General features: G+C 44.7%; 1 protein-coding gene across 1 annotated transcript; it reads right to left on the bottom strand.

The window, feature by feature from the left end:
* Positions 1–12,056: 12,056 nt before the first annotated feature.
* KRT18 (keratin 18) lies at positions 12,057–15,754 on the bottom strand. Its single transcript, XM_006904548.3, has 7 exons — positions 15,239–15,754; positions 14,437–14,519; positions 13,950–14,106; positions 13,254–13,418; positions 13,017–13,142; positions 12,495–12,718; positions 12,057–12,245 (listed from the first exon to the last, which is right to left on the bottom strand). Exons 1-7 carry the CDS (start codon positions 15,653–15,655, stop codon positions 12,128–12,130), a joined length of 1,290 nt encoding a protein of 429 aa, XP_006904610.1. The 5' UTR covers positions 15,656–15,754; the 3' UTR covers positions 12,057–12,127.
* Between the last annotated feature and the right edge of the window lie 1,049 nt (positions 15,755–16,803).

Below are 16,803 nucleotides of genomic sequence, written 5' to 3' on the forward strand. Positions count from 1 at the left end.
TGGCCAACCCGCACCTGCCTCACCCTCCTCCAACCTGATCACTTCAGAGGCCTCTTCCAAGGCCGCATTCCTCGTAGGCGGGCCTGAGAAGAGAAGAGGAACTACAAGAACATAAAGAAGCTTTGTGTAGGAATGGGACTCTCCTGAAAGCGACAGCCACAATGGGAGCCAGATGGTGGTGAGGAGAGGAACCGAGAGAAGGTGTCAAAGCCCGGGAGCGCAGGGCGCGTGGGGCCAGGTTGGCTCCGCCAGAGGGGGAATGGGCAGGAAGAGGGCTCCTGGATCCTCAAAATCCCGCTTATAGAGCTCTCTGTTGCTGAGGAAGGTGCTTCTGGCTTTTCGCCACTTGCTGTCTCGGCTCATTTCCCGAGCTAGCCAACCGCGTGGGGAAGCCGCATACCTGCGCACTCCCTGCTTTCTCCCCGCGGCGTCCTCACACCCTCCGGACGCGGCTAACAGTGCACCCGGAAGGACGCTGCCTCCCCTCCTGCCCCGACCCCTCATGCCCCCGTGGTGTCAGCGCCTGGGAGTCTCCAGCCCCTAGGACTCGGGCGTACGCTGGTCCAGGGGCGCTGCAGAAGCTGGGGCCTGCACCCAGAACAGGGCCGCGGTGCCTCCCGCCCCTGCTTCACTCGCATCAAGCTAAAGAGTCTTCTGGTTTCCGCTTTGTCCTGGGACTCTTGGGAAAACAGGGGGAGTCCCGGGGTACCTGCAACCTCTCTCCAGTCTCCTAATATAAGAAGGGGAGCTCTTTTATATCATCACACTCAGGCTGTGTGTGCGCGTGCATGCATGTTTAGGGTAAGAGTTGAATAGTACAAAACAACCTTTTTTGGGGGTGGGGGGAGGAATAAGGGTAAAACATTTTACATACCATTTTTTTTTTTTAAGTTAAACTTTTTATTTTGCGGTAATTGTACATTCTTATTTGTAAATAACACAGAGAGACACCCAAGCACATTTTACCCAATTTTCCCCATGGTAACAAAACTATAGTACTATATCACAGACAAGATGTTGACATTGATAGAGTAAAGATACAAAACATTTCCATCACCACAAGGATACCTGGCCTTGTCCTTGTTTGGCTACACCCACATCCCTCTGGCCCCATCTGCTCCTCGGCCCCTGGGCAATCACTAAAATATTCTCCATTTCCATAACTTTGTCACTTCAAGAACGTTATATAAAAAAGTGAAATCATACAGTATGTAACCTTTTGGCACTGGTTTTTCCCACTTAGCATAATTCTCTGGAGATTCATCCAGGCTGTTACTTTATCAACAGTTCATTCCTTTTTCTTGCTGAGTAGTTTTCTACCATAGGGATGTACCCCAGTTTCACCCCATTCGCCTGTTGAAGGACATCTAGATTATTTCTAGTTTTTAGCTCTTAGGGATAATTTTTTTTTTTGTACAGGTTCCTGTGTGAACATAAGTTTTTATTTGATAAATAAATAATTTAAAATAAATGCCTAGGCGTGCAGTCGCTGGGCTATATGTTTAGATTCTTAAGGAACTGCCAAATCGTTTTCTAGAGTGGCTGTGCCGTTTTACATTTCCACCAGTTTCTCCACATCTGCTCCAGCATTTGGTGTTGTTTATTTTAGTCATTCTAATCAGTGTGTAGTGATATTTCATCGTGATTTTAATTCACATTTCCTTAGGGGCTAGTGATGTTGAACATCTTTTCATGTGCTTATTTGCCGTCTGTATATCTTTTTCAGGGAATGTCTCTTCATGTATTTTGCCCATTTTCTAATTGGATTGTTTGCTTTTTATCATTGAGTTTTGAGAATTCTATATATTCCAGGTACTAGCCCTCATACGATGTGTGGTTTGCAAATATTTTCTCCTAGTCTGTTGCTTGCCTTTCATCCTCTGAATAGCTTCTTTCACAGAGCAAACTTTTTAAAATTTGATGAAGTCCAATTTACCAACTTTTTCCCTTTTATGGATCATGCTGTTGATGTCAAGTCTAAGAACTCTGTCTAGCTCTAGCTCCCAGATCTTCTCCAATTTTTTTCTTAAAGTTTTATAGTTTTATGTTTAACACTTATGTTTGTAACCAATTTTGAGTTAATTTTTGTATGAGGTGTGAGACTTAGGTCAAGGTTGTAGTTATTCTTTTTTTTTTTGGCTATGAATGTTGAATTGCTCCAATACCAACTTGTTGAAATGTCTATGTGTTCTCCATTGAATTGCTTTTATGGCTTTGTCAAAAATCAGTTGGGCATATTTGTGTGGATCTGTCTGGGTTTTCTTTGGTGTTCCATTGATCTGTGCATCTATTCCTCCACCAATAACCACACAATCTTGATTGCTATAGGTATATAAGTCTTGAAATCATGTGGACTGATTTTTCTCACTTTTTCATAATTGTTTTAGCTATTCTAGTTCCTTTGTCTTTCCATTAAATTTTAGAATAATCTCATCTGTATCTACAAGAAAAAAAAATCCTGTTTTATTGCTGATATTAGTAACTGGTGTCTTCTCTCTTTTTAAATGTCAGTCTTGCTAGAGGTTTGTTGATCTTATTTGTCTTTTCAAAGAAATAGTTGTTTCACTGATTTTTTTCTATTGTTTTTCTATTTTCAATTTCACTGATTTAAGTTAATTTTATTATTTTCTTCCTTCTGCTTGCTTAGGGTTTATTTTGCTGTTCTTTTCCTAGATTCTTGAGGTGGGAGCTGAGATGATTAGAAACTTTTCATCTTTTCTAATGGAAGCATAAATTTCCCTCTGAACACTGCTTTATCTTTAGCCCGCAATTATGATATGTTGCATTTTAATTTTTATTCAATTCGTTGTATTTTTACATTTTTTCCTTTGTGACTTCTTTGATCCATGGATTACTAGAAGTGTGTTATTTAGTTTCCAAATGTTTGGAGATTTACTTGTTCACTTTCTGTTGTTGGTTTCTAGTTTGATTCTATTGTGGTCAGATAACACATTCTCTATGATTTAAATTCTTTTCATTTTTTTGAGGTTTGTTTTATGGCCCAGAATATGGTTTAAATTGGTATATGTTCAGTAGGCACTTGAAAAGAATATGTATTCTGCTGTTGGAGGCAGAGTGTTTTGTAAATGTCAATTAGATTCTTTTGGTGACATTTTTTGACTTCCTCCATATTTTTGCTGATTTTCTGTCTAGTATTTCTATCAGTTGTTAAGAGAGGGGTATTGGAGTCTCCAAATATAATTGTTAATTTGTTTATTTCTCCTTTCAATTCAATTAGTGTTTTTTTTTTTTTTTACTTCACATATTTTTGAGCTCTGATATATACACATCAGGATTGCTTGTCTTTTTGGTGGATTGACTTTTTATCATTATATAATGTGTTTTTCCATCTCTGGCAATTTTCTTTGCTCTGAAGTCTACTATATCTGATATTAATATTGATACGAATTCTGCTTTCTCTTGATTGAAGTTTTCATGGCATTTTTTTTTCTTTTTTAATCTTTTTACTTTCAAACTTCACTGTATCTGAAGTGAGTTTCTTGTAGAGAGTATAGAGTTAGGTCATTTTTAAAATCCACTCTGCCCATAACTGTCTTTTAATTGGTGTATTCGTTATTGTTTAATGTAATTATTGATATATTAGGGCTTAAGTCTCTGTTTTATTTTTCATTCTCTATTTGTGCTCTCTATTTTTCAGTTTTGTCTCACACACACACAGAGTTTATAACAGTCTTCTGGTATCATTTTGCTAGCTTGAGGGAAGTATAGAAACTTGACCTCTTTTTACCTCTCTTTGCCCTCACCTCTTTATAATATCATTGTCTTAATTTTTTTCTCTATACATTTAGAAACACATCAGATAGTGTTATAAGTTTTGCTTCAAACATTAAACATAATTTAGGAAATTCAAGAGAAGGAAAGTGTATTTATTCATATTTTTTACTCTTTCCGTTGCTCTTCCGTCTTTCTTTATGTTCTAAGGTTATTGGACGCAGAGCAATGAAACACTTACCATTGCTGGTAGGTATATAAAATGGAACAGCTACTTTGGAAGATAGTTTGACAATTTTTAATAAAATTAAACGCACACTTATTATATGACCCAGCAATTCCACTCCTAGATACTGAAGAGAAATGAAAACAACTCAAAAGAATTAAATGAAATATGAAAACACGAAAATCCATATATGATTGTTTATAGCTGCTTTATTTATAAATGCCCCAAACTGGAAACAATCCAAATGTTCTTCAACTGATAAACAGGAAAACAAATGGTGATAAACCAGTACAGTGAAATATTAATCAGCAATAAAAAATGAACTATTGTTATATGCAACAACATGAATGAATCTCAAATGTACCATGCTACGTGAGAGAAGTCAGACTCAAAAGGCTACATGTAGCATTCCTTTTACATGATATTTTGGACAAGGCAAAACTATAGAGACAGAGAATAGATCAGTGAGCAGGGAGGAAGGTTTGACACTCAGGGCGAGGGAACCGATCTATATCTTGTCTGTGGCGGTAGTTATATGACTATATATTTGTCAAGACATAGAACTGTATACCAAAAAGAATAAATTTTATTGTCTGTAAGTTAAAAAAGAAATTAAAATTTTTTGTTCTAGTAGTTACATTTATAAGAATAAAATAAAAGATGACTTTCAGAGACTGCTCACTTATTGTAGAACTAGAACACTATGATCTGTAATTGCTGCCAAAGATGCCTGTGGGTCAGATCATTCTGATGATTTCTCTCACCCTGTCGCCTTTTAAGGTGACTATACCCACCTTGCCTCTGGTGGTCGTTTGCTGCCAACTGGTCTCTGCCGTGCTGGGATCTCATAACTGCTATCAAAACCAGGAAGCTCATTTCCATGGTAGCACTTCTATCTTCCTCTTCGAGCATGCAGATAAAAATCAGCAGAGCACCTTTTAAGAACGATGTCTCTTACCAGTATATTTCTCGATTCCTCAAAGAAGGGAATACCCCCTAGACCCCCTTAAGTAAATTATTTAGGAGTGAATGAGTGAATTGTATGTGATAAATCTGCTCCAACACTACTCTCTCCCTAATTCTTTGAATTCCTCTGAGTCATGCAGTTGGATTTCTGGTAACTCAGCTTCATTTATTGTACGCCACTAATGAGTCCAGATTTTAGCTAGCCAATCAAGGAAAAAGATAAAGTCAGTCCCAGTTGCTGGAGTCAGCACACCAAGTTTGGAATCTCTGAACCCATGTAAATAAACCCGTGTCAATAAATTCAGCCCAGTCTAAAACTGTGTTTATTCTTCTCTGGTTTAGTACCTTTAGGATCCAACCCCACACGTTCCCCAAGTTCGTGCCTACATAAACTAGCAAAACCTTTCGGTTTGTGCGTCTTCTCCTCTAGTGTCAGATTTTGTACTTGACCCTCTGCTTAGGCATCTGAAGTATCCATTGCATGTTAACTACCTCAGGTGAGGCCCTTACAGTCTCCAAGCAAGACAAGACCAGCCTCATTAGACAGAGAAGGAGGGACTGCCTCTGCCAGCCAGTGAGGTTTAGCAGGGTCTGGGCATTCAGCATCCTCGAATATATCCCAAAGACCCTTTGACCATTCTTAGGATTCCTCCTCCATGCCTTGGGTTTTGCGTAAGACTTGCTTGTAATTTTGGCTTATGATGTAATTCAACAACCTGCAGCGTTAGGCTCCAGCCCAGTGGCTATAGGAGTTGAGAGATCCATTTAAGAATCCTTAGAAGCAGCCTGGTCCTCTTGAGCCAGGAATTTAGAACTTTGAACTTGCCATTTCCTTTCTTTAAGCTTACCAGTGCAACCAAAGAAGCCAGACCACACCAGAGCCCTTGATTTCCTTTTCCTCACCATATAATCTGTTGTGACATCTGTGTAGTCTGCCAAAGCCTTACCTTCCTAGTAGTCTCAGCTGGTAAATTGGGTTTACTGTGTTTGCTATTACATGTGGTAACCGAGACCCCACTGCTTTCAAACACAGTCAAGTCAGATAACTGCTCCCAGGTCTCCTCCTTGAAGGCCTCATACTTGACTCTAGTTTTAGGAAACATCAACCACTCTAGCTGGTGGGCATCAGGAAGCTGACTGACCCCATGAATATACTCCTGCAGCTGTGACCCACGGATCAGGAAGTCACTACTTCTTCCAAGTACAGTTGCCTCTCAGCACTCACAAAGCAAATGACTGGACACTGGACACTGCCCCAGAAAAACTCAACAGTCCCATGACTAGGCTTGCCAGCAGAAACAACCAAGCAGCAGGAGAGGGTCTCCGTTTCATTTCCACCCTCCAAATATCATTTAATTGTATCTAATTAGTGGAATATAATTCACATCCTAGCTGCAAAGGTGTCTGGGAAATGTACCTTTTAGCTTTATAGATTCTGAAGCAGAAAGGCATGAATTTGGAATGGAGCTGAGAGCCGATCCCGTCCACTGACTTTGGACTTTGCAGCCTAGGTTTGAATTTTGGCTTTGCCATTTATTTAGCTGTGCGACCTTGAGAAAATTAGTTCACCACTCTGAGCCCTAGTTTCTTCATCAGTAAAATGAGGCTCATAATACTACCCATCTCACAGGTTAGTTGTTAAGATTAAGTAAATTAATGTATAAAGTACTTAGTATAGTACCTGACATGTAGAAAGTATTTAGTAAATGTTAGTTTTTATTGTTATAATTGCCAGTGCTTTTATGATCTGTTCAGGATGAAACAGTGGTGGATAAAACAGGGTACCTGCCTTTAAGAAATTTACAATCTCATGGAGGAAGTGAGAAATAATTAGCTAAGTATGCTGTATGGTAAAAATGAAACAAAGACAATTGGAATATATGGTTCTGAAGCTCCAGAGAGACAAAGTCTGGAGATAAACAAAGATGAGCAGATAGAGGAAGCTGTTGGACTCGGACTTTGAGGGGCTTTAGTGGCAGGGTGCAAGAGGGAAGGGGAAAGAGCTTTGGAGTGAGGTGTGTTGACAGTCTACCCTTTCCCAATCCCCTCTGGGACCTAAGGGGACCAAAAGGCACATACAAGTGGAAACCTAAATGTTAAGGTCAGGGGCAAACAGATGCTGTTTACACATCTCAGACAGCTTCCCTCTTTACTCCTGCTTCCCCAGACATGCAAGGCTAATTTCATCACCTCCTTCGAATGCCACCTTCTACCCAGACTGCCCAACCTAAAATTGTAACCTGCTCCTCTCCTCCTATGGTAGGCTAAATAATTGCCCCTCTCCTGAAAATGTCCATGTCCTAATCCCTAGAGCCTTTGAATATGTTACCTTATATGGCAAAGGGACCTTGCAGTCGTGATCAAGTTAAGGATCTTGAGATGGGAGATTACCTTAAATTGTCAGGTCGACCAGATATAATCCTAAGGACCTTCTTACAAGAGGGAAACAGGAGGGTCTGAGTCAGAGAAGGAGAAATGATGATGATGGAAGCAGAAGTCGGAGAAAGAAAGATTTGAAGATGTTATGCAGTTGGGTTTGAAGATAAGAGATGGGGCAGGAGTCAAGGAATGCAGTTGGCCTCTAGAAGCTGGAAAGGGCAAGGAAATTCATTCTCCCTCAGAGCTTCTGGAAGGCGCACATCCCTGCTCACATGTTGATCTTAGGGCTTCTGACCTCCTGAACCATAAGATAGCAAATACGTACTGTTTTAAGCCAATGAGTTTATGGTTATTTGTCACAGCAGTAATAGGAAACTAATATAACCCTCAACTCCTGATTTCCCTTATCCTGCTCTGTTTTCGCCATAATACCATAATACTTCTAACATTATGTAATTTACTTATTACATTTATCATTTATTGTCTGTCTCCATCTGCTGGAATGTAAGCTCCACAAGAGCAAGGATTGTTTACCTATTTTGTTTACCCCTGCATCCCCAGATCCTAGAACAATTTTTGGCACATAGTAGGTGCTCAAATAAATATTTGTTGAATAACTGATTGAATGAATGAGATGGGTGCAACGTCTCCTTCTCTGGGGGCTGTAGGTTACTGTACAATTATAAAAATTAATAAAAACATTCTTTTTATGTTTGAATTAACAATATATGATTCAACAGGTACAAAGGATATGCAATAGAAAGTAAGTCTCCCTCTCACCTTGGTTTCCCCGATACCAATTTCCTCCTCAGAGTCAATCATTAATTCCAATTTTCTGTGTATTCTTCCAGAGATCTTTGTATATAAAGGATATATTCATATGAATATATATAATAGAAATATATATGCGTATATATATTATTGTTGTTTTTGTCATTAAAAAAAAAACAAATGGTAGTACATGATAACTGCTGTTCTGCCCCTTCGAGTATCATTTTTTTAATTTAGTATCTGGTCTGCATTGCACCCAGACAGGGAATGGGTGACATGGGACAGATGACTCCATATTATAGCCTTGGAATTGCTAATTTTTCCCTTTGGCACTTGGGGGACGAAATGGGCTGCCCCTCAGGCAGTTGTCTTCCCTTGGGAATGAGGAAGATTACCCCAAAGGCTCTGGGCTTTTCCAGCAGTGTGCCTTTTAAAATGGGCACATCCATGACCTTCATCAGGATGGCATGCTGTGCTGCTGACCCTAGGTACAGCTTGGGTCTGACTCTCAACCTTGCCTGCCTATTGGAATCACCTAGGGAGCTCTAGTAACATTTGCCCGGAGCCTCAGACCCTACCCCAGAGCAACTGAATGAGAATCTCAGGAGATGAGTTTTGGACCTTGGTGTTTTTCGTAAAACTCCTCTGGTGACTTGAATTACAGTCAGGGCTAAGAACCCCCTGGGTTAAGTTATAATACATAGAGGACAGAGCTTGGGACAGGGGATCTGGAGACGTGGTTTCCTGCTTTAAGCTTCTATGCCTCAGACAAGTCACATGATCTCTGTGATCTTAGTGCCAACTTCTGAACTAGAGCCAGTAATACCCACTGCTCTGCATACCTCACAGGATTGTAATAAGGATCAAATGCATAAGCACCCTGGGAACTGTGGGACATTGTCTGATGGAGAGATAGTCATGTCAGGTGCGTCGTCTTGGGTTACTCTGATCAGTCTGACTCAGCTGCAAGCCCCGCTCAGGCTTCGTCAGGGACTTTCTGCTTCACCCTCAGGCAAGTCCCCATCCCATCACCTTTGCTGGAGTCAGTCTGTTCTCAAGCCTGTCCACTCCCTGTCTCACATCTGGTGGTTGAGCCACCAGTCTCTCCTTTTTAGGGACTCAAGGAAGGCTAGATTCCTCCTGACTAAATTATAGTGATGGCCAGCCAGGCTGGTGTAGCCTTTTAGGGGTGCTCATCAGACCTCTGGGTTACCTGTGGGTCTGAGCGAGCACATTTTGTATTATACTTATACTTTCGGAAAATGGAGGCGTGGACAGGGCAGGGAAACTACTGGTTGTCTTCCTAATACAAATCTCAGAAACTAAAGTTCAACCATCTTCCCCAAAGATTCATCTCATGTAGACTCTTGCAAAGACTGAGGGCGGGGTGGACAAAGTAGAGGCTGGAGAGAGAATGGAAGGAAATGGGGCAGGTGATTGTTAATTAAGGGAGGGCAGGTTTCAGAAGGGTGAACACCAGGACACCTTGCTTTCAGGTAGGCTGTTTTCCTCCAGCTAGAACCCAGGCACCCAGAAGCTGCAGGGGTCCCTGCCCATAGAAGCTCCCATGTAACCTCTTATGTCACTCACGCTCAGCTCTCACTCATGAAGAGCGGCCCTTGTTCTGTTCACTTTGTGGCCTCTCCTGACCCATCTTCTCTCAGGGCCCTCCAGTGATGAAGACTTCCACCCCATCTCACTGGGGGCCTCCCCACCACCCTCAGGGGCTGCCTCTCTTGGCATTGTTCTCTGGGCTTCCCAGGGACAAAGGGCCTTGAACAATCTAGCTTTTCTCCACCAAGAATCCCCATATTTTTAGAGATTGCAGAGTAAACATTCTATATTTCTTAGTAAAACCTGGTTTCCATTTTAGTCGAAGCTTCATTACCTAGGATCATCATGCATCACTTTAACTTCCCTACCTCTTTCCACTACAACTCTTTTTGCCTGCTCTATCCAGTCCTGTAACGTTTATCACTGTTAGCATGCTGTGTTATGCTTATTGCTTATTATCTGTCTCCTGTCATAAGAATATAAACTCCATGAGGAGAGGAATTTTGTCTGCTTTGTTCACTGATGTATCCTGAGTGCCTAGAAGAGTGGCTGTTACATAGTAGGTGCTCAATATTTGTTGAAAGACTGAATAAAATTGCACATACTTTTGACCATTAGGCTGTGAACTCCATGAGGTAGGGGCAATAACCCTTTTGTTTACCACATGTATGCTCAATGCCTAGCAGCCTGGCACAAAGTAGGTACTTCATAAATATTTGTTAATATGGTAGCCTGGCCTACCATTTCTAGGAATTTACTCTATAGATATGCTCACATAGCGCATTTTTATCACTATGCATATTAATTAACATCAATTGCAGCATTTTTGCAAAAACTGAAACTACTGAAGACTAAGACATCCATTTCTAGAAGACCTGGGTTAAGTATGTTTATACTCCAAACACTGGAGTATAGGCAGCGATTAAAAAAGAATGAGGTGTGTGATGTACAGGAGGTTAAATATAATAGGCCCGTCCCCCTGGATTTTGGTTGCTGAGACCTGAGAGAAAATTGTTCTGGGGGTCCTTCTACAATAACGATCCCAACACCATTTCTATACAGATGCAACAAGAAGTTTTATGTAAAATGATACATTTTGTATGCTGTCTCTCAAACTAGATGGGTGACAAATTACTAAGTCAAGGGTCAGGAAAGACCTTGATATTGTTTGTCAAATTGGTCTGGTTACTATCAGACATTAACAATCAAGGTTCTGATTTTTGGAAAATATTCGGAATATAGTATTTATTGCAGATTGAGAACAGATTTATGTGATATTGACATTCAACTGGACAATGGGTATGAAAAGTCATCAAAAATGTCACCAAAACAGGAGATGTGACAGAATGCATAATCACAATTTTATGCTTCCCGTCCCCCCAAATTGGACTAATAATTTCCTTCTGGTAAATGGAATATGCATATCATATAGATTCCAAATGGAACATGAATATCATCTGGGTCTAAAAAAAAGGTGGGTCTACAGCTACTGATTCAGAAAGGTGTCTAAGAATACATTGTGAAAGAAAGCAGAGTTTAAAAATCAAGGCGCAGAAGAGTATGACCCTACAAATAAAGTGAAATGTGTATGTCTAGTTTAAGAAACTATTTTACAATGGTTACCTCTGGGGAGTGGGGTGGGAAGTATTTAATCTATTTCCTTTTGGATTTTGTACTTTTATATATTTTTTAATTTAAAAAGATAAATTATCATTCCAATCGAAGCATATGATTAATTCGAGACAACCATTTTCACTCCTAAATGACACTTCCAATTGAAAGCACAGAGCTGTGACATTTCAGTCAGTTTTAAGGTGCTTTTCATTACCTAAGTGGATGCTTCCTTCGGGGCACGACCTAACCACCTAACCACACCAAGATGGGGACCACTAGAATGGATTATTCTTTCACCTGCAATGATCGCCTTTACTAGCTAGACCTGTAGTGTGCTCAAAGTCATACCTCAACTGAGTGAAGGAACAGAACATAAGGGACCACAGGTTTGGGGACTGAATGTGGGAGGGTTTGGGGGAGAAGCTGGGGTTGGGAAGCACTCAGCAGTGGGTCAAGGATGCAAAGTGGCAAGGGTGGGGAGGGCCAGCTGTGTGTCCTGCATTTCTCTTTCTTTTTCCTTGTCCTTGGGTCCACTTCCTTCTCGGGCTCAGATTTCTAAGGAGCACCTGTCACACAGGGCCCTTATGATCTTCACGGCTAAGATTTCACAATTCTATTGTAGTTTTCCTCACTGCCCTTGGCCCATTCTCCCCTCTTTCTCTGAGGTGTTTCCAAGAACCCAGACCCTTCCTCTGTTCACTCCCTCACACAATGAAATGCCTGGGGTCAGAGGGGATTCCTGCCTGATCAGATATAGGACTATTGGATAAGGGGATTTGCACACAGTATGAAGACAGTCAAGGAAGAGGCAAAGTGATGTTCAATGATCTCTGAACTTTTTATTGGCCTCTTGTCCCTCCCAAGGGATGCCCCACTTCTTCTGCCTTAATGCCTCAGAATTTTGGTGTCATTGACCTCAGACACAACTTTGCCATCCACAATCTTGCGAGTGGTGGTCTTTTGTATGGATTGCATGGAGTTGCTGTCCAGGGCGTCACTAAGACTGTAACAGAAGACAAAAATCTCAGTTATAAACAGCCCCACAGAGAAAAGAGATGAAGAAAGTGGAGGGAAAAATCCTCTGGATCCCCACTTTTATCTTGAACCTCCATAACCATTACTCCCTTGGAGACACAGGGGCACTCCCTGAGCATCAGCTCAGTGCTCAGTGGGGCTTACCAAAAGCTTAAGATTTGGGGAGAAGTGATACTTGGACATTAGTTTGTGTGGGTAGGAGGAGAGCCCCACTTACTCGAAGTCCTCCCCCTCTTCCAGCAGGCGGCGGTAGGTGGCGATCTCAGCCTCCAGCTTGACCTTGATGTTTAGCAGGGCCTCATACTCCTGGGCCTGGCGCTGCCCCTCTGCCCGGGTCTGGGCCAGCTCTGACTCCAGGTGCAGCAGGATCCCGTTGAGCTGTTCCATCTGCATAGCATAGCGTGCCTCCACTTCTGTCAGGCTGTTTTCCAAGCTGGCCTTCTGCGGGGGGAAGGGTTGGGTGAGCCTCAACATACAGTGGAGGGAGAGTCTGAAACTTTTAGCAGAGCTGTTCAGAGCTCAGGTCTTCATGCTTTGCAACTGTTTTGAACACCTACTTTGTGCCAGGTACTAGGGTAGCGGGTAGGAGCAGTAGGAAATGCAAAGAGAAAAAGCTCTTTCTGAGCAAAAGGAATTTATGATGGCAGGGGTAAGATTTGGGCTAAGATGGGATTGCGCCTGAGGGCGACAGACTCCAGTGGCCAGGGAAAGCTGGGCCAAGTGAAGCGAGGGCTCTTACCAGATTTTTCATCGAATTCAGGTCGATTTCCAAAGACTGGACTGTACGTCTCAGCTCCGTGAGTGTCATCTCAGCAGCTCCTATCTCAGCGGTCTGCGAGGTGACTACCGTGGTGCTCTCCTCAATCTGCAGGAGGGGTGTGATTCTCAGGTCCCTCCTTCTCTGTCTGCCTGTCTCCCTCCCAACCCCTTGGGCCTCTGTGCCGAGCAGGCATCCGTCCGCCTTCCCCTCTTGTACCTGTTGGGACCAATACTTGTCTAGCTCTTCTCTGTTCTTCCGAGCCAGCTCATCATACTGGGCCCGGATGTCCGCCATGATCTTGCTGAGGTCCTGAGATTTGGGGGCATCCAACTCCACGGTCAACCCAGAGTTGGCGATCTGGTTTTGTAGACCATTTACTTCCTAATGGAGGGAGGGACAAAAAAATGAGGAGGGGGTCACGGTAGAGTTCCAGTAAGGCTCTTCAGCTGCGACTGCCTCTTCCAGGCCTGCAGGATCAGTTGGAGAACAGAGGAAACTCTCAGCTTTAAACTCTGGGCTTTCTACTCCAGATGGGTAAAATAGCACTCACTCACTGCCCATGCCTGTAACTCACAGGCGATTTCTCTCTCCTCACTTCACCCTGTCCCTCCATCAAGCCTCCTTCCATAAACCTGCTCTTTACCTTCTTTCAGCAAGCCCTGCCAGCTCCGCCTACTCTCACTCCTCCATCACCCCTCACTCCTAGTGCTTCTACCTTTGTCTTCATCTCGTTCTCTCACCCATGGCCTCTTGATTTCACCACACTAACTCAGGTGACACACTAAGTACGGCCCAGGCTGGTAGTTCTGAACTTCCCTGTAAGACTACTTGTAGGTGGCCTGCTCCATCTATTTGCCCACCCAGACTTGTCTTGGCCCCCGGTTCCTGGCCTGGCCAGTGGCCCCTCCTTGCCTCCTCATGGTTCTTCTTCATGAAAAGCAGCTCCTCCTTGAGAGCCTCAATCTCTGTCTCCAGCTGCAGTCGAGTGATATTGGTGTCATCGATGACCTTTCGGAGCCCATTGATGTCACTCTCCACAGACTGGCGCATGGCCAGCTCCGTCTCATACCTGTGGGAGTGGAGGCGATCAGATGGGCACCCATCTCTAATCCAGAACCTTCTCAACCTATACCACCTCCTAAGAGCAGCACCGTACCCACTACAAACTGGCAACCGAGTCAGGAATCAGATAATAATCCTCTGAGCACCATTCCTGGCAGTTGGGGGCCAGTCTCCTCAAGCTGGGTTACATAAGAAATAAACCGATGGAGCCTAACTCTCATCCACCCAGCTCCACCCACAGTTGAACAAGATCCCACTGTGAGCCCTTAGCTGACCCAGCCCCAGGGGCAGAACATTCTTAGCTCCACCCCCAGCTCCCTAGCTCCTCCAGCCTTACTTGACTCTGAAGTCATCAGCAGCAAGGCGGGCATTGTCAATCTGTAGAACGATGTGGGCATTGTCCACAGAACTTGCAAAGATCTGGGGAGATTGGTGAGAGACGTTACTCCATGAATGCGAAGTCAATGATGAGATGGGCTGAGTGTGTCGGAGGCGTTAAATGTCTCAGTGAAAACTTCCTGGTCCCAGGAATAGCCACCTTCCACCTGTGCCCCTCACCCTGTTCCCTCCTTTCCTGGAGTCCCAAATCTCAGAGGTCCCACTGGTCTCCCGCTACCCCTCCCTCAGGGCCTCTGCCGGATAGCCTGCTTGCAGTAAGCACCTAACAAGTCCTCTCTCCGGCCCTCTCCTGAGATTTTTTTTCCTAATGCACCTGCTCCCCGCCCCGCCCCCCCCCAGGCCTCTAGTTTATTCTTAGATGACTCAGCCTTAACTACATCCGCTTAACCCTCCGACTGTCCTCACTTGCCCAGAAGCCAGGGTCTGGGTCCTTTTTATGGGCCTTGTCTCACTTCCCTCCATAATGTCCGCTTCCCAGGCAAAGCTCCTGTCTCCCCCTTCCCATTATCTCCAAGGAAAGGACCTTCCCACGCTCGGTCACCACCCTTGGGGTCCCTGTGGCCAGGGGTGTGTGTGGAAATGCAGGGCTTTCCTAACACCCTCCATGGACAATAGGAGGTTGGGTGGAGATAGAAAGGGGGAAGGAGTCAATTCACCCCACCCTATTAAAATTCCTGTCCTGGGGGGAGGGGGAGGCAAACAGGGCTGCGAGTTGGGCTTCTCACTCCATGCCCCCTTACCTGAGCCCTCAGGTCCTCGATGGTCTTAAAGTAATGTCCCCAGTCTCTGACCTGGGGTCCCTTCTTCTCCAGGTGTTCCCGGATTTTGCTCTCCAGTCTCCGATTATCAGCCTCCAGGCTCCTCACCCTCTCCAGGTAGGAGGCCAGGCGGTCATTCAAGCATTGCATAGTCTCCTTCTCGGTCTGGATGCCCCCTATGCCCGCTAGACCTCCCGCCATCCCCGCGGCCAGGCCCCCGGACCCCCAACCACCGCGGACGCTGGTGGAGTGGGATACAGAGATTCGGGAGCCGGAGCCCCCTGCACCTGCATACACGCTGGCCGCGCTGCTGGCCGGCCGGACCCGGTGGCTGGGCGTCTGCACGGAGCCCAGGGTCCGGTAGCTGGTGGAGAAGCTGGAGCGGGTGCTGAAGCTCATGTTGTCCACGGAGGAAGGTGAGAAGCCAAGACTCAGGTTCGAGCCGCGGAGAGTGCCAGATCTGCAACTCAAGTTATATCGCAGACGGAGGAGGTGGGGTCTGGCCGGGCTAGGCTCCGCCTCTGCCCCTGAGTCGCCACGCAAGCCTGGGCCACAGGCACAGGTAGACCGCAGTGGAGACAACGTGTCCTCGATTCCAAACCCTCCCCATTCTTCCCCCGCCCCTCAATTCTCCAAAAAGGGTGTGACTTACCGTTACGGACTGGGCAGCAAGCAGGTGATGTTGGCTCTGGCAGCTCTGGGCAGGAAATGACGTTATTATACCCCTCCCCAGGTTGAGGAGGTGCTGGCCAGTTGAGAATTTTGGGTTTTGGGGGCTGAGAAGTGAAGTCCGGTGTGAGTCTCCGTAGCTGTCCTCAGCCTGAAGCCCAAGTTCTCTCCTGCTATGGGGATCTTGGGGGGAGGGGGGATCCTAGAGCCCCAGGAGTCCGGGTAAGAAAACTTGGGGGCTGGAGAAGAGGAAAAAAAACTTAATCCTGAGCCTCAAATCACCTGAACGCGTTCACTGGCACAAAGTCCTGCGGGTATCATATAGATGTGTCTGTCAAACACATTCACTCACCAAGTATGTTCAGACTCCTGAAGACACACTCACCCCTCTCCAACTCACTCTCATGGAGGTCTGGACTCAGTGGGATACTTTCTAATTTGAACAAGGGGCATGTCCTCGCTTCTACACACCTATGAATCAGCCTTGCCCACACCCTTGGGTAAAGAAATCTACCAGGAGCTTACAGTTCAACAAATAGTTTTGGGGTAACTACTGTATGTCAGGCCCTGCTCTAGTTGTTGGGGGAACAGGAGTGAGTAACTGAGACCAAACTCCCTCATGGAGATTGTAATATGTCCCACATGGTATTGGGGGGGGGCCTCAGCGGACAGACACGCACATCTAGAAACAGTCCAGCTGCGACTTAGCCCTTTTGGCCAGCCCCCCTTACTAGGACTTTTCTGCAGGCCCCCTCCTTTCCTCAAAAGGCTCTCTGGATCCCGAGCCTGTCCCCAGGGGGCTGTCTCCTCCAGGAAGCTCAGGTCTGTCCCCAGGGGGCTGTCTCCTCCAGGAAGCTCAGGTCGAAAGAATGGAGGTA

Source organism: Pteropus alecto, unplaced genomic scaffold (assembly GCF_000325575.1).
Source record: "Pteropus alecto unplaced genomic scaffold, ASM32557v1 scaffold220, whole genome shotgun sequence".
Classification (NCBI taxonomy): Eukaryota; Metazoa; Chordata; class Mammalia; order Chiroptera; family Pteropodidae; genus Pteropus; species Pteropus alecto.